This window comes from Gymnoscopelus microlampas, assembly GCF_963454915.1.
Source record: "Gymnoscopelus microlampas genome assembly, chromosome: 14".
In the NCBI taxonomy this organism is placed as follows: Eukaryota; Metazoa; Chordata; class Actinopteri; order Myctophiformes; family Myctophidae; genus Gymnoscopelus; species Gymnoscopelus microlampas.
The window spans coordinates 12,950,243-12,975,668 of record NC_139951.1 but is presented as its reverse complement, the minus strand read 5'-3'; the positions used below and the strand labels follow the sequence as shown (position 1 = coordinate 12,975,668).

At 43.9% G+C, this 25,426-nt stretch overlaps 3 protein-coding genes across 4 annotated transcripts in view; 2 read left to right on the top strand and 1 right to left on the bottom strand.

The window, feature by feature from the left end:
* Positions 1–14,244, bottom strand: part of lipf (lipase, gastric) — a 38,941-nt gene extending 24,697 nt beyond the window's left edge. For both annotated transcript variants that reach the window (XM_084078886.1, XM_084078885.1), the window contains exons 1-5: positions 14,167–14,244; positions 10,414–10,597; positions 6,985–7,099; positions 5,614–5,812; positions 4,549–4,658 (exon numbers count right to left, since the gene is read on the bottom strand). In XM_084078886.1, coding sequence (XP_083935012.1) covers positions 4,549–4,658; positions 5,614–5,812; positions 6,985–7,099; positions 10,414–10,590 — 601 coding nt within the window. In that variant the 5' untranslated portion in view covers positions 10,591–10,597; positions 14,167–14,244. The remainder of the gene's footprint in view (positions 1–4,548; positions 4,659–5,613; positions 5,813–6,984; positions 7,100–10,413; positions 10,598–14,166) is intronic.
* Positions 32–4,299, top strand: LOC311060638 (zinc finger protein RFP-like). The gene is made up of 2 exons (XM_084078881.1): positions 32–477; positions 2,321–4,299. The coding sequence occupies exon 2, from the start codon at positions 2,331–2,333 to the stop codon at positions 3,774–3,776; it is 1,446 nt and encodes a 481-aa protein (XP_083935007.1). The 5' UTR covers positions 32–477; positions 2,321–2,330; the 3' UTR covers positions 3,777–4,299.
* A 543-nt stretch (positions 14,245–14,787) lies between the features above and the next one.
* The window catches only part of rnls (renalase, FAD-dependent amine oxidase), a 20,883-nt gene continuing 10,244 nt past the window's right edge, over positions 14,788–25,426 (top strand). The window contains exons 1-4 of the mRNA XM_084079516.1: positions 14,788–14,965; positions 15,257–15,362; positions 24,130–24,272; positions 25,027–25,185. Of these exons, the coding sequence (XP_083935642.1) occupies positions 14,848–14,965; positions 15,257–15,362; positions 24,130–24,272; positions 25,027–25,185 (526 nt within the window). The 5' untranslated portion in view covers positions 14,788–14,847. The remainder of the gene's footprint in view (positions 14,966–15,256; positions 15,363–24,129; positions 24,273–25,026; positions 25,186–25,426) is intronic.

Genomic DNA, 25,426 nt, shown 5'->3' with positions numbered 1-25,426 from the left:
CTGTATACTTCAGTTGACTGGGTTGTCAGAGGGGTCTATAGTTGGTTCCCCTCCTTTCTTCCCTCTACACCAAATGTCTTTATTACCAATCTACAAGCTTGGAACGAGTCGAGCTTGTAGATCGGCTATTTTCGCTGAACGTTCGCCTGTCGTAACATGCCCGGAAAAGGGACACTAGGGTTCCATGTGATCAACCACTTAAACCCCAGCATTCTGCGGAAAACGTTAGTAGGAAAATAGCAGATCTACTTAGCTCACAACGTGTCGGCTATTTTCAGCGAAGACATTTAATGTAGAGCCAAAACAGAAAAGACACTAGTGTCAAGCCCTAAGGGACTTTGCTCAACAACGCATTCAAGGAGGAGTTTCTCAGTAAATCTAAACTGAAAGTAAAGTAGCTTGGTGGCAGCGCACACACTCTACCAAACCTTCAAATTCAACAGGACCTTTACAGAAATACTGACAACTTAAAGACAGGTGAGTACAGCAGATAAAGATGTATTATTTACAGAGAATAAAAGGTATATTAAACTGTATCCATAGTCCAGACATGCTCTTCCCCTATTTTGCTATTACTCGGAATTCCCCCAGTCCGATCGTTCAGTTGGTAAAAATTACGGCTCCATGAAGTATAGCAACTCACTTCAAAGGAATTACATTACATTACAGTCATTTAGCAGACGCTTTTATCCAAAGCGACTTACAATAAGTACATTCAACATACAGTAGGTAGGGAACAAAACTACTAATCTAAACTAAAGGAATGGAATTCTTGACTCAAAGGACACGGCTTTGAGGTTAAACTGGGTGCATATTCTTGGCAATGTTTACAACAAAAGAAACACCCCCACTCACTGATAAACTGTAGGAGTCTTTAACCACCGAAACCCTGTAGTCTCAGAGAAACGGACTCCGTTACAGCTGTACTCGGATTGTTTGTTTCCGTCTACACCAATAGCCAATGCGTTTTGAGCTTGTAGATCTCTGCTATTTTTGGCAAATATTCCACCCAGAATGGGCATGCTGGGGTTCAAGTGGTTAATGTTACTCAGCATGGAACAGTGAGGGACGCTGAGAAAGACCAAGAACAGGTCGAAACACGTCCATTTTGATGACTGCTGCTACAGAACATTAGACTCTTAAATTTGAATGCAGATGTTTCTTTTGTTGTGTCCATGAAATATACACCTTTCAACATATTTTTTTCTCTATTTTAAAACAATCCAGACCAGATTCACAACCATTAAAGGAGTAGTTCACTCAAAAAATGACTTATTGTCTATCAATTACACACCCCATGAAGCCTTGAATTCATGAAGATTTTTTTTTAGCGGTGCCAACCGCTCTACGTTTGACTCTGTCTGTGTGTCCGTTTGTTTGAGCCTGGGATGAATGAGCACGGGATTTTAAACAGCTATAACTCCAGTTTGCAGCATGCCACCAAGTCCACATTTGGTATGTGGACTTAGACCACCAATAGGCACGAGCATGCATTGATGAAGTTATCAAAGAGGGGTCCAAGGACCCCCAGCGCCCGTATGAGCACGGGATGAGCACGGGATTTTAAACAGCTATAACTCCAGTTTGCAGCATGCCACCAAGTCCACATTTGGTATGTGGACTTAGACCACCAATAGGGACGAGCATGAATTGATGAAGTTATCAAAGCGGGGTCCAGGGACCCCCAGCGTATGTTATGTCCGTCCGCCCGTATGAGCACGGGATTTTAAACAGCTATAACTCCAGTTTGCAGCATGCCACCAAGTCCACATTTGGTATGTGGACTTAGACCACCAATAGGGACCAGCATGAATTGCTGAAGCCCCGCCCCCTCTGTCTTCCCATTGGCTGGCCTTCAAACAGCCATAACTCAAGTTCGCAGCATGCTACGGAGTACACATTTTGTACATGCACTAAAACCAGCAATAGGGACGAACTGTAATTACTTAAGCCCCGCCCCCTCTGTCTGCCCATTGGCTGGGCTTTAAACAGCCATCATTCCAGTTTGCAGCATGCTACCAAGTACAAATTTGGTAAGTGGACTCAGACCACCAATAGGGACGAACTGAAATGAGTTAAGCACCGCCCCAAAGGCACCGCTTCCTTCACACAGGGTGTGATTTTTACTAAGTCTCCTATTGACCGGTCATCAAATTATTGGCTTAGGAATGCGACAAAAATTATGTTCATGAATTCAAGGCTTCATGGGGTGTGTAATTGATAGAAAATAGGAAATGTTTGGGGTGAACTACAGTACTCCTTTAAGCTGTGAAAAGCTGCATTCAAGAACTACATCTGATACTTTCCCTTTAATTCTCAGGTGTGTAGAAATGGCCTCTGCCAGTGTTCTCCATTCAGAAGATCAGTTCCTGTGTTCCATCTGTCTGGATGTGTTCACTGATCCGGTCAGCACTCCATGTGGACACAACTACTGCAAAACCTGCATCACACGACACTGGGACAGCACTGATGTGTGTCAGTGTCCACTGTGCAACAAGACCTTCCATAAGAGACCAGAAGTCTATGTCAATAAACTGCTCTCTGAAATGGTTGATCAGTTCAGGAAGTCACTGCAGCTGAAAATAAATTCCAGCACTAAGCAAGGACATGCTAAACAAGGTGAAGTCTCTTGTGATGTCTGTACTGAGACCAAACTTAAGGCCCTGAAGTCCTGCCTGGAGTGTCAGATCTCCTACTGTGAGACTCACCTGGAGCCGCATCAGAGGCTCACAGCATTAAAACGACACAAACTAATCAACCCTGTAAAGAACCTGGAATTCTTGATGTGTAAGAAACATGGCAGACCTCTGGATCTGTTCTGTAAGACCGACCACATGTGTGTTTGTCAGTTCTGCACCGAGTTGGACCACAAGTCACATCAAATTGTATCACTGGATGAAGAATGTGAAGGAAAGAAGGCTGCAGTTCAGCAGATGATCCAGGAGAGACAACAGAAGATTCAGGAGGTCAAATACTCAGTAGAGCTCAGCAAGGCAGATGCAGACAGAGAGATAGCAGACAGTGTGCAGGTCTTCACTACTCTGATCAGCTGTATCGAGAGAAGCCAGGCTGAGCTCATTGATGCGATCGAAGAGAAGCAGAAAACAACAGAGAAACAGGCTGAAGACTTCAGTAAAGAGCTGGAACAGGAAATCACTGAGTTAAAGAAGAGAAGCTCTGAGCTGAAGCAGCTCTCACAAACTGAAGACCTTCTCCAATACTTCACGTCCATCAACACTCCTCCACCCACCAAGGACTGGACAAAGGTCAAAGTCCAACGGTCTTCACACATGGGGACTGTGAGGACAGCTGTGGCTCAGCTGGAGAAGACACTCAGTACAGAGATGGAGAAGAAGCTGTGTAATGTTGAGATGAGGAGGGTCCAGCAATATGCAGTGGATGTAACTCTGGAACCTGATACAGCAAATCCCTGGCCCATCCTGTCTAAGGATGGAAAACAAGTGAATGTTGGAGACTTATGGGAGAATCTCCAAGACAACAAAGATAGATTCTCTAAATGTGTCTTTGTCTTAGGAAAACAAAGCTTCTCCTCAGGAAGGTTTTACTATGAGGTTCTGGTTAAAGAGAAGACTGACTGGGTTTTAGGAGTGGCCACAGAGCCCATCAACAGGAAGGGAACAGTCTATCTGAGTCCTGATGATGGTTACTGGTCTATATATTTGAGGAATGGAAATGAGTACAGGGCTGCTGCTGACACTGTTCTCCTCCTCCCTGAAAGAGAGAGTCCGGAAATTGGGAGTGTTTGTGCATTATGAGAAGGAAAGGGTCTGGTCTCCTTTTATGATGTGGAGACCAGAGCTCATCTCTACTCTTTCACTGGCTGTAACTTCACTGAGAAACTCTGAGAATCCATCCTTCAGTCCCTTTGATGGTAAAAACTCTGCTCCTCTGATAATCTCTCCTGTCAATCCCACAGATTAGACTAATCCTTACATTTACTATGAGGGCTAATTTGCATTTACAAGAGAATTAGTAAATTAGAAACTAATATTGTACTATTTTACTAATTGACTTTTATGGTCAGTGTGCATTAAAACATGATGTTCTAAATGAGGAAATCTCATGTGCGCTTATTTTCAGTGGAAATCATAGATCTATATATGTAATCAAATATGTAAATATACCACTGTGTTCATGTATATTGCAAATAAACTGCAAAGGTTATTGCAACAATTGACATTGTTCTGAATTTGATGAAATCTTAACTTTAACAACATTAACACAAGGACATTTTGATGTTGTTATTTTCCATCATAAACTTTAAATAAACATTGCTTCTTCCTACTCTTTTTTCTGTGAGCCGTTACTCCCCGGGTATATATATATTCACAACATACAGTATATGACAGGCGTGTGTGTGTGTGTGTGTGTGTGTGTGTGTGTGTGTGTGTGTGTGTGTGTGTGTGTGTGTGTGTGTGTGTGTGTGTGTGTGTGTGTGTGTGTGTGTGTGTGTGTGTGTGTGTGTGTGTGTGTGTGCGTGTGTGCGTGCGTGTGTGTGTGCGCCCGTGCGCGTGTGTGCATGCGTACCTATGGTGGTTCCCTGTGAGTGTCCTATATAGAAGATCTTCTCCTGGCCTGTTGTCTTCAGGATGTGGTCGACTACTGCTGGAAGGTCCTTTTGAGCCATCTCATCATAACTACGCACACGCACGCGCACGCACACGCACACGCACACGCACACGCACACACACACACACACACACACACACACACACACACACACACACACACACACAGGCAAACAGATAGACAGGGAAGGAGGTATGGACATGTGGAGTGTGAGTTTATTTCCCCCAAAACATCCTAAGAGTACTGAAATGAAGACTTTAACCATTTAAGCCCTGCATACTATTCATCATAGGATGAATAGCGAGAGTAGCCGACCTACAAGCTCAAAACCGGTTGCATCGTGCAGCGCAGTGAGGCACTTACATATTTTAAGTTGTGGCAAAAACTTTGATTTTACACAGAAGGTGGGGTTCTGAGAGGCTTCCAATCACAGAGAATGGGCTTTCAACACCACAAAACCGCCTTTGTTTGGGTTTATTTTTATTACAGTTTAGACATTGTTGGTAGACATGTGATTCGAAAACCTGTTCAATGAGGAAATACATAGTCTACTCTGTGGCATAGCGTGAAAAGAGAACAATATGGACCACAGATAGAGAATAAGGAGCCATGCAGGGCATGAACAGGTTATATAATAATTAGCAAGACACTAAGATTGTATTTATGATATAACGTTTATCTGTATTTTTTTAATTATGTAAAAAACAAACGTCATGGTTATTTTTTCTTTGAAACCTTGAATAGTGAGTTTTCATTGTGAAGCCGATAGATGGGAAGTATACCAAAAAAAAAGAATAGCAAAAGTAGCAGATCGACAGGCGCCGCGCTTCGAGGTTGCGGATCTGCTACTTTTGAGTGACACTGTAGTATGATCAAGTAGGGCGTTAATTTACGAAAAAACACAACACATTAGAATATTGAGATGAGAGGTTTCTGCCCCACAGCGATGATATGGTACCTCAACCCCCCGAAGAACCGCTGAAGAACCAATATGTGTGTGTGTGTGAGTGTAGAGTTCACTACCTGAACTTCCAGAAGTCCTCTTGTTGAGGCGTGAGGGTGGTGTGTTTCCTGGACCAGGTGTTTCCTCTGCTGTTGCCCAGCCACACGTCATAGCCAGCGTCAGCCAGAACGTACGCCAGGCTGCTGTTAGGAAGGTTGGTCACCCAGTTACTGCCCGCCGCCAGGAGGCCGTGCTGCAGGAGGACAGCTGGCTTAGGACCTGGAGGATGCAACATATTATCATCAGTTGATTCTTAGGCAGTGGTGGAAGAAGTACTCAGATATTTTACTTAAGTAAAAGTAGCAATACCAAAATATAAAAAAGGTCCAGTTTACTAAGTGTAGAGGGTTTAAGTGGTTTACGGTAAGAATGTTTGCTTTTACTGACTGGAGGTGGTGATTTATCCAGTATTACCAGGAGATGGCGCTGATGTTTGGACAGACTCAACTATGGTTTTACGAGTTCACATTGTTTGAACATCACTTTGCACTGTGCTGGATCCAGTTAATAATTTACTAGAACGTTTTGAATCACAGCAAGAGAGGGAAAAGAGATAGGGCTGAAAAGAAAAGAGAGAGAGAGAGAGAGAGAGAGAGAGAGAGACAGAGAGAGAGAGAGAGAGAGAGGGAGAGGGAGAGGGAGAGAGAGAGAAGGAGAGAGAGAGGGAGAGGGAGAGAGAGGTTGAGATGAGTGGATCTGATTACAGCATCTTATTTCCCATTCTCTCCCTCTCCCTGTGCTGGACACCAGTCAAGTCACAGTCGCCAAAGCCCTACATGGTTCTCTACTGTATATTTTTATATCCTGCCGGTTCTCTGTCTCTCTCTTTTTCTTTATAGAAGATTTAAGTTGAAGTTGTTCTCACTTTCACTTAAAAGTTTAACTAATGGACCGTTCTGCGTTCAAAGCGGAAACCGCATTGAGTGTAAAACAACTTTGTCCACAGAGAACCTCTTCGATTTCGGCAAGCTGCAAAGATATTCAATTTCTTTTGCGGCCTGCTTTAGCATCACAATAATTTTAACCACTTTAACCATTATTTTATACTTTGGCTATTCAATACCAGATATACAAGCTCAAAGCGCGTCACATGTTATGAGCTTGTAGATCTGCTATTTTTGAAAAATCATGAAGATTTGTGCAAATCTTTGACTATGTAACATTTTAACTCAAATCTTTGCTTCTGGGGGTCCCTGGAACAAAATATTAATATAAAAAATAAAATACAATATAATGTTGGGGGTCCTTGACATGAAAAGGTTTTGCGCACCACTGATATCATAGCAACATAGGTTTTTCAGAAAACTCTTAGAAGACATTTTTAGAATGGGCCTCAGGTCTTAATGGGTAAGGACAGCAGCCCAACGTCCCACATACTGTACATACAGTACCTTGAGTGGTGTCTTTGATTCCATGTGGTATTCTGTTGACGGACAGGATGTATCCGTCTGACGTCACCACCTCATACTCCTCTGCTGGGTAACCCCACCGTCTGATGATCTCTGACTGGAACACACACACACACACACACACACACACACACACACACACACACACACACACACACACACACACACACACACACACACACACACACACCACACACACACACACACACACACACACACACACACACACACACACACACACACACACACACACACACACACACACACACACACACACACTATGGTTAACAGCAGGTTAAAGTCTGCTGATCTGATAATAATCTGTCACACAGCAGTGACTCTGACACGGAAGCGAAGACAAATTACTTCCTTTCAAGCCCCTTTTGTTCATACAAAGATGGCCAATATATATATCGTTTAGTGTTATTAATTGTTTATTGTTTGTGTTTATGTGGGTGTGGTACACAGTTCTCAGGTATGACCTGACAAAGTGATGAGGCTCAAAACGTACATTAATGTACTCTATCATTGCAGTTTATGAGTGTGCAGGTTCTATTCTTTCCTGATGATCATACACAGTGAACCCAGTGCTATTTATCCATTTGTAACTCAGAGAGTGTACAAATGCAACCAAATGGACCACATTCATTTTTAAATTGATGATAAAGCAGGGTGTGCTTTCGGGGCTTGTGATTGGATTATACTGAATGAAGAACCACCCCTCGCTCCCCATCAACCAATAGCACACTGGTTGCACTCGTTGCCATTTTGGTCCCCCAAAGAGGCTTCAAAACGGGTCAGTAGAAACGAATGGGTGACGTCATTGCTCCCTTCGTCCATATTTTTGTTTACAGGTATAAATACGACTTTATCATCCAGAAATGCGGTCGGGGTAATATAAAGGAATTTTTGACCTATTTCCCAACGTCGTATCGAATCTTCCTGTCTGCAGTAAAAACGGGGTGGTAAAGATTATATTCCACTGTGAAACAACTGCTTAAAACGTATTGTTTTTATTTGACAGCCTGCGTAGACTTTGACCCCGAAACGTATTCCTATATCTGCTGCTGATCGCGAACGCACTTCCATGTTTATTTACGATACGATGTTGGACAATAGTTAAATTTGCCCCCGGACCCCTAATTCAGATTATTAACGCTATGTGACTGAGTCCCGAGCAACAGCGATGGGTGAGGTCACAGATGGGGCTAGATTCAAACCAACAACCTTGTCATAAGAACACCTACTCAGACATACATGTGACGGAACATGACCTTTACGTCAGTGACTCAGACCTTTTATGGGGACCAAAGGGTAGTGTACGCACGTACGCACGCATGTGCACGTGCACACGCGCGCGCACACACACACACACACACACACACACACACAGAACCCTCATTTGGTTACATTTGTGCAGTGTCAGAGTTATGCAAAACTGAGGAGGACTTAAAGGGGCTACACCATGAATTTCATTTTTTTTTAGGTTTTTAGTATTTTTTGGGCTCCCCAGTGTCTCTTGTACCCAAAAAAATATATTTTTTTAACATTCAGTCATTCATGCTCATTTCATGGATTTCCTGAATGGGCGTGTCTGAACAGGCCATTTCAGAATGGCTGTGCAAGTGATGTCACTTGCACAGATTTTGCATTGACGATGGCCAGACAGAATTGCTCAGTAGCTCCCCCCTGCCCAATAGGACGTTTTGGTATTGCAGCTGAAAAAGCTTGGAATGACAGACAGTCAGATTGTGAGAAAAAATATCTGGATGTTTTTTAGGCTTACAACCTGTTTAAAACGTATTAGGGGGCAATATTTATATACAATATTTTTTTTTTTAATTCATGGTGTAGCCCCTTTAACTGTGTAGTTGAGTCTAGGTTTTAACTAGTCCCTGATTAAATGAGGACCAAGCGAGGTGACGTAGCAGTCACATGTTTGAACCTGTGTGAGCCCTCGTGTGACCCTGCTCCATTTGGGAAGTCACACTTGAACTTCAGCCTGGAGATTAAACACAACCCCGCAACCCACATCCTATTTCAACTATTGTACATGAGTCGGTGTCCTTATTCTGGCCGTGTTGTCATAACATTCGGTGTAAGTACAGTAGATGAACATCACAACGCAACATGCTGTGAGCTTGTAGTCAGTTGATGGATCTATAGTCAGTTGATGGATCTATACTAGTATGATGTATCTATGACTCCATTTGGGCAAAGGTTTCACTGTTTCACAGCCCCATTGACTTCCTTTATACAAAGTTACATATAGTAAAAAGTAAAAAACATAGGTGAAAAAACGAAATACCGGAGGTACTTTAAAGGGATAGTTCACCCCCAAAATTACTTTTTTATCGATTAGTCACCCCATGGAGACTTGAATTCATAGTTATTGTTTTGTTTTTGTCGCATTCCTAAGCCTATAATTTGATGACCAGCACCTAACGGAACCGGTGCTGCATGAATTCAAGTACCCATGGGGTGACTAATCGATAAAAAAAGTATTTTTTGTGTGAACTAACCCTTTAACTTCTGTGGCCTACTGGCAGTGTGCATACAACGTTTGGCAACGATCAGTCCAGCGGTTTGCGAGATTAGGTCCAGAAACACACACACACGCACACGCACACACACACACACACACACACACACACACACACACACACACACACACACACACAGACACACACACACACACACACAGACCGACCGACCGACCGACAGACAGACAAACAGACAAACAGACAGAGTAAGGGCAACAGGGGCAAGGATAGGCCCCTGGGGGACCTTGGTCAACCAAGCATATGGTTTCAATGGTTAATAAACCATACTTAGGCTCTTGTACTTTTCCCCCCTACAATGAATCTCTTTGCCAATAATTGCAGATCTTCAAGCTCACAACGCACTGCACTGCTAATATCACTGATATATACACCCCAGAAGAGGGATGCTAGGGTTCAAGAGGTTAAAAGGAGGATAGTGGTGCAATACACACCACATATTCAGCATTCAGCATATTGTATCTTGAACAAATGTTGTAAGCACTTTGGGAAGCTGACAGAATGCGCATTACTTGCAGGTGTGCTGGTTTAGGGCCAGACCATGAGGAGAGAGTAGAACAGTAGAAGGCACTCATAAGCTCCAATGACACATTTATTGACACGTTCGGAGCCTCTCTGACCTGACTCTTCGCCAGGTCAAAATGTTTTGGGAGATTTACAGAAAGACAAAGTTCTTGGTAATGAGGAGAGAGAGTGTGTGTGTGCGTATACGTGTGCGTATACGTGTGTGTGTGTGTGTGTGTGTGTGTGTGTGTGTGTGTGTGTGTGTGTGTGTGTGTGTGTGTGTGTGTGTGTGTGTGTGTGTGTGTGTGTGTGTGTGTGTGTGTGACTGTGTGTGTGCACCACTCACTATGTTCATGTTGACCTCAGGGTCCAGACCAGGCTTGCCCCCGGCAAAGCGTTTGTCCACATGGAGAGCCGTCCGTCCGCCATGGAGACGGTCCTTTTGGACATAAGACCTGGTGTTGTGAGGACCGCTGTGGACCAGCCCGCTGACAGCCAACACACACACTGCTACGCACAGCATCCTCACCCTGCAACACACACCAGCATCACATCAGTCAATCAATCAATCAATCAATCAATCAATCAACAGGTATCATTATAAGAGCCCAACCGATATATTGTCATTATTTGAGTCTAGTCTGATATTAGTTTTGACTAATATTTGTGTAAAAAAAATGGAAAAAGGAGCACTCACTGATACAGTTACATGTATACTGTTGTATTTTGACTACTGTCATGTCATTTGCTCAAATAAAACACATTTGAAACATATTTGACTTTTATGACAACGCTGTGTCTGCAATTATTCAGCCGATGTGTCCTGATTTTTAACCACTTTTAACCTGGCGGGCTGATTTTGGGCTTTTAGAGATTTTTGGTCGCATTAGAGAGAGAGCATAAAAGCTGCTTTATGAGCCCTGGCATCCCTATTCTGGGCATGTCATCATGATAGGCAAACATTAAATGTTTGCCTAACGGCCATTTTCGCAGAATGTTCACCCTTTTTTGCCAAATTCTGGCGGAAAAAGGTGAACATTCTGCGAAAATAGCCGATCGAACGGGTCATTGCGACGAGTTGTGAAACCTGCAACACCGCCCTTTAACACAGACCTATCAAACCAAAATCAAATCAAGAGTTTATTTATAAAGCACGTTTCATCATACATCAAGTGCAGTTCAATGTGCTTCACAGAATAGGTTTAAAATACTGAATAACAGGAGGATAACAACAAATAAAAAAAAGCATGTGAGAAAATAATAATAATAATACATAATTCATAATAAATGAAATAATTAATTAATTAAAGACAAGAAACATTGAGACATAATACAAATAGTGAATAGAATTAAACAAATAAATCAAAAACTAGAGTAATGCAGAAACCTAGGTAAACGCAATGCTAAAAAGGTGTGTCTTAAGGTTTCTTTTGAAAATGTCAAGTGATGTCAAATGAAAAGTGATTCAGTGACCAGCAGAGCCTACGGCAGGCTGTTCCAAAGGCTAGGACCATAATAGCTAAAGGCTGCTGTTTTCTAAATGTATGGATTATTATGTATCCTGTAATTCTGGACCCCCTTGAAGACAAGATGGTTCACCTCAAGGGGTTATTCCCAATAAAGAATTTCAACACACCTGCTGGGAACATACCTGGAAATCATTGCGGACAAGTAGGCCGGAGCATTTCCACGTAATGATTTAAAAACCAATAAGAGGATCTTAAAATCGATTCTAAAACTAACAGACAGCCAGTGGAGGGACTTTAAAAATAGGTGTAATGTGTGCTCTCCGTCTGGTCTTTGTCAGCACAGCTGATGACACCCAGTGTAACACAAACCTACTGGCACACGACATGATGGATGGACACACAGGATTCTAACACTTATTTTTTATTTATATTATCAGCAGTTCTAATCAAAGTATATGCTGTACTTACAGGGTCTGAAATGGATTCTCAATGTATTCATTTCATTTATATATATATATATATATATATATTAATATATATATATATATATATATATATATATATATATATATATATATATATATATATATATATATATATATATATATATATATACACACACACACACACACACACACACACACACACACACACACACACACACAGCGCATTAGTAACACTAGGACTCACTCACTCCCATACACAAGGGCACTTCAGTTTATTATTGTCTCTCTCTTCCTGCACTTTTTTTTTTGCAGATACTTAAACTCTGTGGTCTCAGTTCTGTTGCTCTAACCTCTCTAGTCCAACACATGTATCTGTACATTTCCTGGAACGTGACTTCCAGGAGCACGTGATCTCACTCTGACATGTATGTATAGGTTAGTCTGGAAGCACTGCTGTTTACACGAGATAAAGCATATGTTAAACTTTAGACTGTGGGCCACACACATACCAATGTAGGGCCCCATTATGAAACACCTCCACTGTACTGTATGCTTCCATCATTATGGAAAAACATCCACCATTTAACAGTTAAAGAACAGAGATTCTGTTCACAAAAAGAGGACATTTTATAAACCACCTCAGACATAGCTTATACTTTGTCAGACGATGTGTTGCATGGTAAAACAAAAAAACAGCTGATCTACAAACTCACAAGGTTGTAGATCAGCAATTTTTTCTGCCGCACTGACATTTAACTGCACATGCACATAATGATGAGTAATGAGTATGTGATGACTGAAAAGAAAAACCTTACGCATCTAAACTCAAACCGAGATGTTAAATATAGAAACAATGCTGATGTGAAGAGAGGTTCTGGAAGTGATATAACAGCTTTTTTTAAGCAGAAACAAAACAACCAAAGAGGGAACCTTGCAGCTAAGTCACAAACACTCTCACTTGTGACAAAGCTGCAGTGTGTTTCACAATGGAGGGAGAGGAGAGCTGCATTTAACCACTTAAACCATCTACTTTGTTGACCCAGGTCCCCCGGGGCTCTGTACTTTCATCAATCCTTTTCTCCCTTTACACCAATCTCTTTGCCGATAATAGCTGATCTACAACCTAAAAAAAAACTGCCATACAATGTGACCCACTGACGTGAGTTTGTAGATCGTCTATTTTTGCCAAAGGTTTATGACATGCCCAGAACCAGAATAAGGAATAAGGATGCTGTAGGCCGGGTTCAAAATAGCTTTTATGCTCTCATACTGTCAATGTTCACATTTACAATTACTGATAACTATCCAAACACTCATATTCATCTTGCCTTGCTCTGAGCAGACAGCTTTAGATGTGTTATTATACATTATTATTAGTAGTAGTTTCACATTCATAACACAGTTATAATAACTGATAACTGTCAAAACATCCATATTCATCTTGCCTTGCTCTGAGCAGACAGTAGTATTGATATAAGTTGATTGCTATAATGTTCTGTGAATGATTATTATACTTTGTGTCTGAGAAACTTGGGCTCATCTTTCTGTTTTCATCTTTTACATTGCAGCACAAACACAAAACCTTACTTACTACCCTGAAACCTCTCTCATCAATAAACACCATGCATTTGATACAGAATGCTGTCATGATGTCATTCATTTTAAATCCACTGAAATAGTTTGGAATGTGTTTTTTCATTTTGCTGAAGATTTCAAACACATCAAGACGTTTAATTAAAAAGACACCCAATTATATGTTCCTTATAAATCGATTTAAGGACGGTAATTTCAAATGTTGGCTCAATTATGTGATCTCACACAACAACAAAACATTGATCTCTTGGAATGTATGGTAGCCTACACTTCCACTTTTTTTTAGGCATTTAACAGTCTTAACCAGAACTCATACATCAAATGCAGAGATACAGTGTAAATGCCTCAGTAAACTAGGATAAAGAGCCTAGCATCAGTCTAGACAATATGCTATCAACATAATAATCTGTACATTAATACCAGGTAAACAATGAACCTAGCATCTGTCTAAACAACTTGCAATCAACATACATTGTTCATTTAACATTGTGGTCTTATTTAGTATGCAAGAAAATAAGCGTTTTGTCTTCATAGGAACAAAGAGGCTGTGTTCAATATAGTTATAAACAAAACAAACAACTTTAGACTCACCCTGCAGTGAAAGCAGAACAGAAGAACACTGAGGAGGACTAAATGTTTCTCCTTCTTAAAGACATTTAAGAGGAGGAGTCATCTCCTTACGTCACAGCCAAGGATAGTAACGTCAAAACACCGGACGCTTCTATAAGCCAATTGGTGACCTATCGAATTCTGTAACGCCCAGGGGTCGTTGTTTTTGCGTTATCACGACGGATTTGTGCTTTACAAGAACAACATTAAAGGGATATTTCACTTTCAAAGAAAATAAACATTAAACAAATATATGAAAAATACATATACATATATTATTATTATTATCACTACTATTACCTAAATGTGACAAATAAAAGTCTTTAGACATTTGAAACTTAGAAACGGTTCCAACCGGCGAATCTGGGCGGAAATAGGTACAGCTGTTACTTCCGTCGAAACCGTATTCATAAGGTCACCGATTTCAATGTAACACCAACACAACACAGAAATCCCCGCAGGTGTTTCTGGTCGTCCAACAAGTTTCATAACCACTCGATGGGAGGAGACTCGAAAATAGCAGATCTACAAGCTCACAACGCGTCGCGGAGCGACGCGTTGTGAGCTTGTAGATCTGCTATTTTCCCTGCAACAGGGGTTACATGTCACATAACTCTGATAGCAGGAGGACATAGACAGGACATATGATTGTAGTAAAACATCATGTCTCGGGTTCTGATCATCGGTGCGGGTCTGACGGGCAGTCTGTGTGCGTGTCTGCTAAGGAGAGAGCTCCAGAACCAGGTCCAGATAGTGGTCTGGGACAAGTCTAGGGGATCTGGTGGGTTTCTGTTCTTCTGGGTCTGGGATATATATATATATGACTGTTGTGTAGGGCAGTCAGTAGGGTCGTCTGTAGTACGTTCATATAATATCATATAATAGTATTATTATTATTATTATTATTATTATTATTATTATGTATAGATAGATAGATAATCATGTCATAATCAATAATTGATCATAAAATCCCACTGTGGTCAGATGTTTTGTAATCCAGATGTGTAGTGATAATTCTCTCTCTCTCTCTCTCTCTCTCTCTCTCTCTCTCTCTCTCTCTCTCTCTCTCCAGGAGGTAGAATGTCCACCAGTAGAAGTCCAGAGTATGGTTCCAGTTCAGTGGATTTGGGAGCTCAGTACATCTCAGCTACACCCCACTATGCCAAGTCCCACCACAGGTAAACACCACACACTGTGCGTGTGCGTGTGCTTGTGCGTGAGTGTGTTACTATACTAGGCCCTACTTGTGAGGGCCAAATGTCCCCTCAAGTATAATAGAAATTGAGAAACAGACATTGTGAGTAAAAATATCCTGGTTTTCACAATAGAAATGTTTGTTTTATGGTTAAAAATATATATTTGGGGAGTGTCACACTTTGTCCCAGTGTGGGTAGGATATGGCGGAAACACTGGAAGCAACGCAGTCCTTAGTTGCAAACAAGTGGTTTTTTTATTCACCTTTTTTTAGAAAAAGAAGTCCCAGGGAATACAAACAAACAGAAACACAATACTGGCCAGATTGGCTATAGGTCTGCTCCCTACTGCAGCCCTTCACTGACTGCCTGGGCAGTGGTAGGCACCCTTCTTTAAAGGCTAAGCCCCTCCCACTGGACCATACCAATCCTAAATTGATTCAAACAATTTACACAACCAGTTATTTTCTCCATGTCTAAAGACATTATACTTCACAATTTAACATGTTTAAAGTGTCCTCACATTAGCACATTTCCCACAGTACTAATAATCCATAAAACAATTAGAATACCACATTTTACTCAAACCCCCAGTTGGTATGGTACAGCAGGTATGGACTGAGCATGCTCACTACAAACAGACAGGCACTATAAAAGGCTGCCTGCAGCTACACTCGGGTCCTTCGTCACTGCCCAGAACCAGGAAGCACTGTGGTAAGAGAAAGAAAAGAACAGTCAAACATTTACCAAAAGAACATTCCCTGCAACTTAAAAATAAAGAACAATTTTACCCTTTAACCCTGTGTTGTGTGAAATCATTTAAGTCAAGTGAAAACAATACAATAATACAGGAAACATACTAAAAGCTGTTAAATGGAGTTTAGTGTGTGCACCCACCAAACTATCCTGTATGCTACCTGGCTATTGTGTAAATGGTGTATTGTGTAGTGTTGACGTGGTTATGCAGTGTCAGTGGCAGGGTGAACTGCCACATTACCTCCCCCCTCTCCTGGCGCAGCCGTGGTGGTAAACCTGGACAGGTAGTCCGCCAATAGGTTGTTCTTGCCAGATTTGTGCCGAATCCTGAAACTGAAGGGTTGTAAATCAAGGTACCATCTGGTGATCCTAGCATTGCGATCCTTCATTGTGTTGATCCAAGACAGAGCTTTGTGGTCTGTTTCAACATCAAACTCCCTTCCAAGGAGGTAATAACGCAGACTTTCCAATGCCCATTTAATGGCTAAGCCCTCCTTCTCAATCGTTGAATACCTGGTCTCCCTGGGTTCCAACTTACGACTTAGGTATAATACGGGTCTCTCCTTTCCCTCATCCCCTTGTAGCAAAACCGCTCCAAGCCCAACATCAGACGCGTCGGTCTGGACTACGAAGCGTTTCTGAAAATCAGGACTACAGAGGACAGGAGATGAACACATTGCATTCTTGAGAGCAGCAAATGACTGCTCACATTCTGGGGACCACTTAATGGGGTTGGGTGCTGCTTTCTGAGTTAGGTTAGTTAGAGGGGTGGCAAGAGTAGAGTAGTGGGGGAGAAAGTTGCTGTACCATCCTATAAGGCCTAACAGAGACCTCACCTGTCGTTTGGTGCGTGGGCGCTCTGCATTGCGGATGGCTTCGACTTTGTCCACGAGAGGGCGAATGTATCCCCCTCCCAACTGGAATCCGAGATACTGGACCTCACTCTTGGCCCACTCACACTTTTGAGCATTGAGGGTCAAACCTGCTCTTTCGATGCTCGTCAGGATCTGTCGCAGGTGTTGGAGATGGTCCTCCCAGGAGTAGCTGAAAATGACCACGTCATCCAGGTAAGCAGCGCTGAAGGCTTCCAAACCTCTGAGGACTTTGTCCATCAACCTCTGGAACGTTGCAGGCGCTCCATGAAGTCCAAATGGCATTACTGTGAATTGGTACAGTCCAGATGGTGTGCGGAATGCAGTGTACTGCTTTGATGTCTCCTCCAGTGGAATCTGCCAATAACCTTTGCAAAGGTCCAGGGTGGTTATGTACTTGGCATTTCCAACACGCTCCACCAAGTCATCGATTCGAGGCATGGGGTATGCGTCAAAACAGGAAACAGCATTGACTTTTCTGAAGTCAATACAGGGTCGTTGAGAACCATCCTTCTTAGGCACCATCACCATGGGACTGGACCACTCACTCTCAGATGGCTCGATCACCCCCAGGTCAATCATCTTCTGGATCTCCTCCTTAAGAGACACTCCAAGCCTTTCTGGGATCCGGTATGGCCTCTGGCGAATGGGAGAAACTGCTTCCTTTAGGCGGATGGTGTGCTGGGACAGCTGGGTTCGCCCTGGACCCTCTCGGAACAGCCCAGGCATCTCCCACAGAAGCCTCTGTAACGCCTGTTGCTGTTGGGATGGCAGGTGCTCCACGTGAAGAGTTTTCGGCTGGAGGAGTTGCTGTAGGTTTGAGTCAGACTCACCATCTTCCTCCTGGACCTGACGCACCAGTAACACTTCAGCAGATGGAACCTCACGCTCCTTCCACTCTTTGAGGAGGTTGATATGGTAGACCTGGGTTGCTTTCCCCTTGTCGGCATGAGCCACCTCGTACGTCACTGGTCCCATCTTCTTCAGCACCGGATAGGGCCCCTGCCATTTTGCCAACAGTTTGTTACTGCACGTTGGGAGTAAGAGTAGGACTTTTTGACCAGGTTTCAGCTCCCTCTGCCGAGCCCTTTTGTCATACCAGCACTTCTGCTTCTGCTGCGCCCTCTCCAGGTTATCTTTTGCCTCCTCCCGGTACTTCTCCAGGCGGTCACGCATTTGGAGCACGTAGGACAGGATTCCGTCCGGCGCTGGGGTTTTGGATGTCTCCCACTCCTTCCTCAAGAGATCCAGTGGTCCCTGCACCGGCCATCCATAAAGCAGCTCGAAGGGGGAAAATCCAGTTGATGCTTGTGGCACCTCCCTGTAGGCAAACAAGACAAATGGTAACCACTTATCCCAGTCTCGGCCGGTATCAGAGACAAACTTACGCAACATCTGTTTCAAGGTTTGGTTGAATCTCTCGACCAACCCATCAGTCTCGGGATGGTATGGAGTGGTTCGAATGCCTCTGATGCCCAGTTCCTTCTGCAGCTGTTTCATCAGGCCAGAAGTGAAGTTGGTACCTTGGTCAGTAAGAATTTCCTCAGGGACCCCTACACGGGAGAAAAGCTGGACAAGTGCACCGATTATCTTGGGTGTCTTTATGCTGCGGAGAGGAAAAGCTTCTGGGAATCGAGTGGCATAGTCACAGATCACGAGTATGTACTGGTAACCAGAGCTGCTCTTCTCCAGGGGACCAACCACATCCATGGCTATGCGCCGGAAAGGGGTACTGATGATCGGTAATGGGTGTAATGGAACCTGCTTGGGTTTGCTGTGTGTGGTGATTTGACACTCTGGACATGTGGTGCAGAAATGCTTAACATCAGTATACATAGTAGGCCAGTAAAACCGTGACCCCAACCTCATGTATGTTTTCTGCTGCCCTAGATGACCTGCCCATGGTACTGTATGTGCCAGATGTAAAACAAGGGACCTACAACTGGTTGGTACAACTAGGCGTTTACCTGCATCCCCCATTACATACAGAATGTCATTATCAACCATGAAATGTGGACCCGAGAGTTTGTTTCCCTCCCCATCCTCAACCTGCTTGTACAAGAAAGACAGAGAAGGATCAGACATTTGCAATTGGCGTATGTCATTTGGAATGTCCCAATTGACACTTAAAGGCTCAGGATAGGTCTCTAGACTCTCTGCCTTATGGAAGGTTCCTTCCATTTTCTCAATGCGGCGTTGACGCCGTGGTTTTCTTGGGCCTTTGGAACCACCCTCACACAGATCACCATCAAGATCTGGGAGGGGCTCCAGGCCAGCTTTAACCTGGGACCTTGTGACCACAGCACACATTTCAATTTTCTGTTCGTGCGCTGCAATTAGATCCCGCAAAATTGGCAAATCCCTCCCCAGGATACAATCAACAGATAAGTGGTCAATAACCCCCACCTGTAGCAAAAATGCCTGCCCATCTACACCAATGGTAACCTCAGAGGTGGGGTATGGTTTCTGATCCCCGTGCACACATTCAATGTCAGTTTTGTTCCCATAGTCAATACCACTGTCAGGCAGATAGCATTTCTTAATCAAAGACATAGAACTTCCGCTATCCAACAATGCTAACATTTGTATCCCATTAACAGTCACTGGTTGAAATGAGGCATCTTCTGACTTCATGGTGCGTAATTCTCTAGACACCGCCTGGCGGGGAACATAACAGTAACCAGACAATTTCGGTTTCTTAAGTGGGCAGTCTGAGGCCTTGTGGCCAGGCTGCTGGCAATAGTAACAGATGATTTCCCTGCTACTAGCCTGCTGCCTGTTTCTACCAAACCCCACATTCCCCTGAGTCCCATAGTTACCCTTCGGCCCTTCTTGCCGGTGGTCGCTTTGGCCTCGGTTGGGCGGACGTTGTGGTGGCCTGGCAGCTGGTGTTTTCCGGGCGTTGACGTACTGGGTTGCAAGTTTGGCTGCTTCCACACCGGTGGGGGGCTCACGCTCCTTGACCCAGGTGCGGATGTCAGGTGGAAAGACGCGCAGCATCTGCTCCAACACGATGGTTTCCCCGATGTCCTCCACGCTGCACTGGTCAGGCTTCATCCACCGACGATAAAATCCTTTCAAGCGCTGGTAGGTTTCGTTGGGGGATTCACCGTGGGGGAGCGAAGTGTCTCGAAAACGCCGGCGATACGTCTCTGCTGAGATATCGAACTTCTCCAACAAGGCTTCCTTCAGGTCCGGATAGGAGTCGGAACGCTCCTCGTCCATGGCAGAATAAGCCTCCAATGCCTTTCCCGTCAGCAAAGGCACCAGCCTGCAAGCCCACTCAACATCTGGCCACGCCCAAGTCTTCGCAATTCGTTCAAATCGGAGGAGGTAATTCTCCATGTCCTCATCTGCTTGAAATGGAATCATCTTGGGATCCTTACGTCGTGCTGGTGGTTGCTGCTGTGGTACCGGTGGTACTGCTGGCGGCTCCTGCTGCGGTGCTGGTGGTGCTGGTGGTGCTGCTGGCAGCTCCTGTTGCGGTGCTGGTGGTGCTGGTGGTGCTGGTGGTAGCTCCTGTTGTGGTGCTGGTGGTGCTGGTGGTGCTGGTGGTGCTGCTGGCGGTTCCTGCTGCGGTGCTGGTGGTGCTGGTGGTGCTGGTGGTGCTGCTGGCGGCTGCCTAGCAGCTTGGATGGCCTCACGTATGCCACGCATTTCCCCCACCAACAGGGCTTCTCGGTCCCTCTGCGAACCCATGAACCGCCGCAGCAGATGAACAACCTCCTGCTGGGCCGGTACCGCTCGGCGACGGGGAGATGACGGCCGATGGTGAGGTGATGGGCCTTCATCCTCCTCCTCCCATTCCTGCTCCTCTGCCGCCTCAGGCTCCGGTTTTGATGTTTTGCTTCTTGTTTGAATTCTCTTTCCCCCCCCGGGGACCTTTTTCCGGGTGGCCATATCCCACCACTGCCACCAAATGTCACACTTTGTCCCAGTGTGGGTAGGATATGGCGGAAACACTGGAAGCAACGCAGTCCTTAGTTGCAAACAAGTGGTTTTTTTATTCACCTTTTTTTAGAAAAAGAAGTCCCAGGGAATACAAACAAACAGAAACACAATACTGGCCAGATTGGCTATAGGTCTGCTCCCTACTGCAGCCCTTCACTGACTGCCTGGGCAGTGGTAGGCACCCTTCTTTAAAGGCTAAGCCCCTCCCACTGGACCATACCAATCCTAAATTGATTCAAACAATTTACACAACCAGTTATTTTCTCCATGTCTAAAGACATTATACTTCACAATTTAACATGTTTAAAGTGTCCTCACATTAGCACATTTCCCACAGTACTAATAATCCATAAAACAATTAGAATACCACATTTTACTCAAACCCCCAGTTGGTATGGTACAGCAGGTATGGACTGAGCATGCTCACTACAAACAGACAGGCACTATAAAAGGCTGCCTGCAGCTACACTCGGGTCCTTCGTCACTGCCCAGAACCAGGAAGCACTGTGGTAAGAGAAAGAAAAGAACAGTCAAACATTTACCAAAAGAACATTCCCTGCAACTTAAAAATAAAGAACAATTTTACCCTTTAACCCTGTGTTGTGTGAAATCATTTAAGTCAAGTGAAAACAATACAATAATACAGGAAACATACTAAAAGCTGTTAAATGGAGTTTAGTGTGTGCACCCACCAAACTATCCTGTATGCTACCTGGCTATTGTGTAAATGGTGTATTGTGTAGTGTTGACGTGGTTATGCAGTGTCAGTGGCAGGGTGAACTGCCACAGGGAGTTACTGTAGGCTTACAATTAGGAAAAGATTCAGGTTAGGGTTAGACATCAGGTTCTGTGTGTGTGTGTGTGTGTGTGTGTGTGTGTGTGTGTGTGTGTGTGTGTGTGTGTGTGTGTGTGTGTGTGTGCGTGTGCGTGTGTGCGTGTGCGTGCCGTGCGTGTTATAACTAAGCAATAAGACGAAGGAGGGAGGGTCAGTTCACAACAGTAGCAATGATAAGCTAATAACTTCAGGTGTATTTAATGTGCAAAAAATATATATGTTATTGCTTTAATTTACAAAAATCATTTTCATAAACAAACAAAACAGAAACAGTCTCTCAATAGGTTATAGCGAACTAAAGTTTCAGAAGCAATGCTCCGGACGGCTGGCGTAGCTTCCCGACGTTCTTTGCTGCATGTCTCTCCCCATCTCTCTCTCCCATGAATAAAGGCCTAAAAGCCCCCAAAAATATCTTAAAAAACAAAACAAAAGTTTCAGCAGCATAAACCAAAATCTCCAATTCAATAGAGACAATCTAAAAGAAAACAAGTATTTCCAGGCCAGTCTATGTATGCAGTTATGGCGCTCTTACCACCAATCCACAACTCTTCCGCAAAGTCCGTCCTTTTAAAAAAATGTTTGCCTCTCTCTTATATTATTTGACCAATTTGGCCAATGTTTGACCAGTTTGTTTGTTAACTACTTTTAATGCAGTTATGATATTTTTCTTTTCTTTGTTTTTAAGGTATTAAAAAGGTTTTAAAAGTCCTTCACTGTGATCTGGGGACCCCGCCCCCACCCAAATCATGTGGGGACCCCCTGACTCACATGTTGAGAACCACTGCTTTAACCCAGAAAATCCAATAATCCACATGGAAATAATATCCATTTCCACTTTGGAAAAATATCGTCTTTTCTCTTGTTTCATAATTTCTCATTCACCCTGTACTGAGAGAGTCACACTCTCATGTCTGGTCACGGTCATCTCTGACAGCCCAGCGTTATGTAGAGAGAGAGTCGCTTTGATCTCGCCGCAAAGCGGGATGTTGCCTCCTGTAGTTCCAAACATTGTAACTTCCTCATTGAGATAGAAAGAGCATTTCCGCATTCCATTCTTACAATGGGAGTCTATGCTCTCTCTATAAACGCTGTGACAGCCCTCCTCATTGACCTGGAGTGAGACAGACCGGTGAGTCTTGGGCGAGGTTTTTCAATCCCTGTGATGTGTTATAATGAACACAAGATAACACAAATGGTCTCTTATAACAGTGGTTCTCAAAGTGGGGTCCAGGGACTCTCAGGGTAGCTTGAGGGGGTTCTAAATGGACCCTTAAGGGGCGCCCCGAGCCTGGGTACTCACTCACGTCCCATGAAGCCTTGAATTCATGGAGATTTGTTTAGTTTTTGTCGCATTCCTAGGCTAATAATATGATGACGGGGTGGTAGGAGACTCAATTGAGTCCCCTACTCTGTTGGTCATCAAATTATTGGCTCAGTAATGTGACAAAAACAAAAAAAATCTCCATGAATTCAAGGCTTCATGGGGTGTGTAATTGATAGAAAACTAGAAAAAGTGCTCCTCGGAGCACAGGTCTCCGCCAGGTCAGGTACGCTATTGTGGCCTCCTGGTGGCGCTATAATAGGCCATTGTGAAAAGGGTGCCAACCGTTCTTGCATTGACACTGCATTCATGATTTGTGGCATTTTGTTCCAAAAATGTGTTTTGCTAAATTAGACCTGCTGGTGGCGCTATAACAGGCTATTGTGAAAAGGGTGGCATTTGTTCCTCTGCCTAGTGGGAATGTGCGTGTGAAATGCATGTGCATAATTTGAGGCCTTTTGTTCAAAACGGACCAATCCTGCAAACTTTGGAAGCCAACCTTAGCCAATCAGGATATGGGAAATCGGACAAATCCGCATTGATCACATGACTATAGAGATACTGTGTACCAATTCGCATGATGTTTGGATAAAATCTGTAGGAGTAATGTCAAAAAATGGATTTAGCACAAATCGGCCTCCTGGTGGCGCTATAACAGGCCCATGTGAATAATTTGGGGCAGAGGTTCTGAATTGGCATCCAGGGAGTGGGTGCGCACAGTTTCGCTGTGACCGGGCCAACGGTGCCGGAGATTTGGTGGTAAAGGACAGATGGACATTAGGAATATATGGCCATGTTATTGGGCTTGCTTTGTACATGTGGCAAATAAATCTGTGTGTGTGTGTGTGTGTGTGTGTGTGTGTGTGTGTGTGTGTGTGTGTGTGTGTGTGTGTGTGTGTGTGTGTGTGTGTGTGTGTGTGTGTGTGTGTGTGTGTGTGTGTGTGTGTGTGTGTGTGTGTGTGTGTGTGTGTGTGTGTGTGTGTGTGTGTGCGCGCGTGCGTGCGTGTGCGTGTGTAGTTTCTATGAGGAGCTCCTGTCTGAAGGCGTCCTGAAGAGATTGGACGCTCCGATAGAAGGGATGATGAACAAAGATGGCAGCTCCCACTACATGACTCCAATGGGCACGTCGTCTATCGTCAAACATTACCTCAAACAGTCTGGTACACCGGAAAATCTATCTATCTATCTATCTATCTATCTATCTATCTATCTATCTATCTATCTATCTATCTATCTATCTATCTTTCTATCGACATGTCTGTGTCATATAATTTACTTTGTTTTCTCTCTCCATTCCCTGCTGTCATTGATTTATTTGTTATTCTTCCCTCTCTTTCCCAATTCATTTCTTCTTTTCCTTCCTTCTTTCTCCTTCACCCTTTCACCCCCCCTTCTTTTATCTTCCTCTTCATCGCCCCTTCTTTCTCCTTGTCCTCCCTCTTTGTTTCTCTCTTCATCTTTTCCCCTTTTTCTCTCGATCTCTCTGTCCATCTCTCTCCCTCATATCTCTCTCTATCTCCCTCATTCTCTCTCTCTCTCTCTCTCTCTCTCTCTCTCTCTCTCTCTCTCTCTCTCTCTCTCTCTCCAACTTTCTCTCACTCACCCTCTTGCTCTCTCCATCTCGTGCTTTCTCTCCATCTCTCGTCTCCCTCTATCTCCATATCTCACCCCTCTCTCCATCTCCTTCTCTCTCTTATAATATTAGAGAGACATGGTGAGAGAGAGAGGGAGAGAGACATGGATATATTATACACATCTCTCTCTCCCTCTCTCTCACCATGTCTCTGTCTCTATCTCTCTCTGTCTGTCTGTCTGTCTGTCTGTCTGTCTGTCTGTCTGTCTGTCTGTCTGTCTGTCTGTCTCTCTCTCTGTCTGTCTGTCTGTCTCTCTCTCTCTCTCCTTCTCGCTCACCAGGTGCGGAGTTGTTTTTTGAGCGCCACGTGACCGGCCTCTACAGGAGAGGTGCATCATGGGAAGTCCACGGGCGGGCCGGTGAGAAGGAGGAGTTTGACGCCGTCGTCCTAACGATGCCGGTGCCACAAATACTCCAGCTGCAAGGAGACCTGACCGAGTGTGAGACACACACACACACACACACACACACACACACACACACACACACACTCACTAATAGTACTAACCGCGCTCAACACAATGTCAAGCCGTGAGAAGAAGGAGAGATGCTCACAAAAAATTACCAGTAAAACATAATCTATTCAAGGCTAAATTGAATAAAGAATAGAATAAAAGTTGATTGAGGAGGGCTGGTTAGTTGTGTACAGTAAGTGAGTGCATGTGTGGACCGTATGGTACC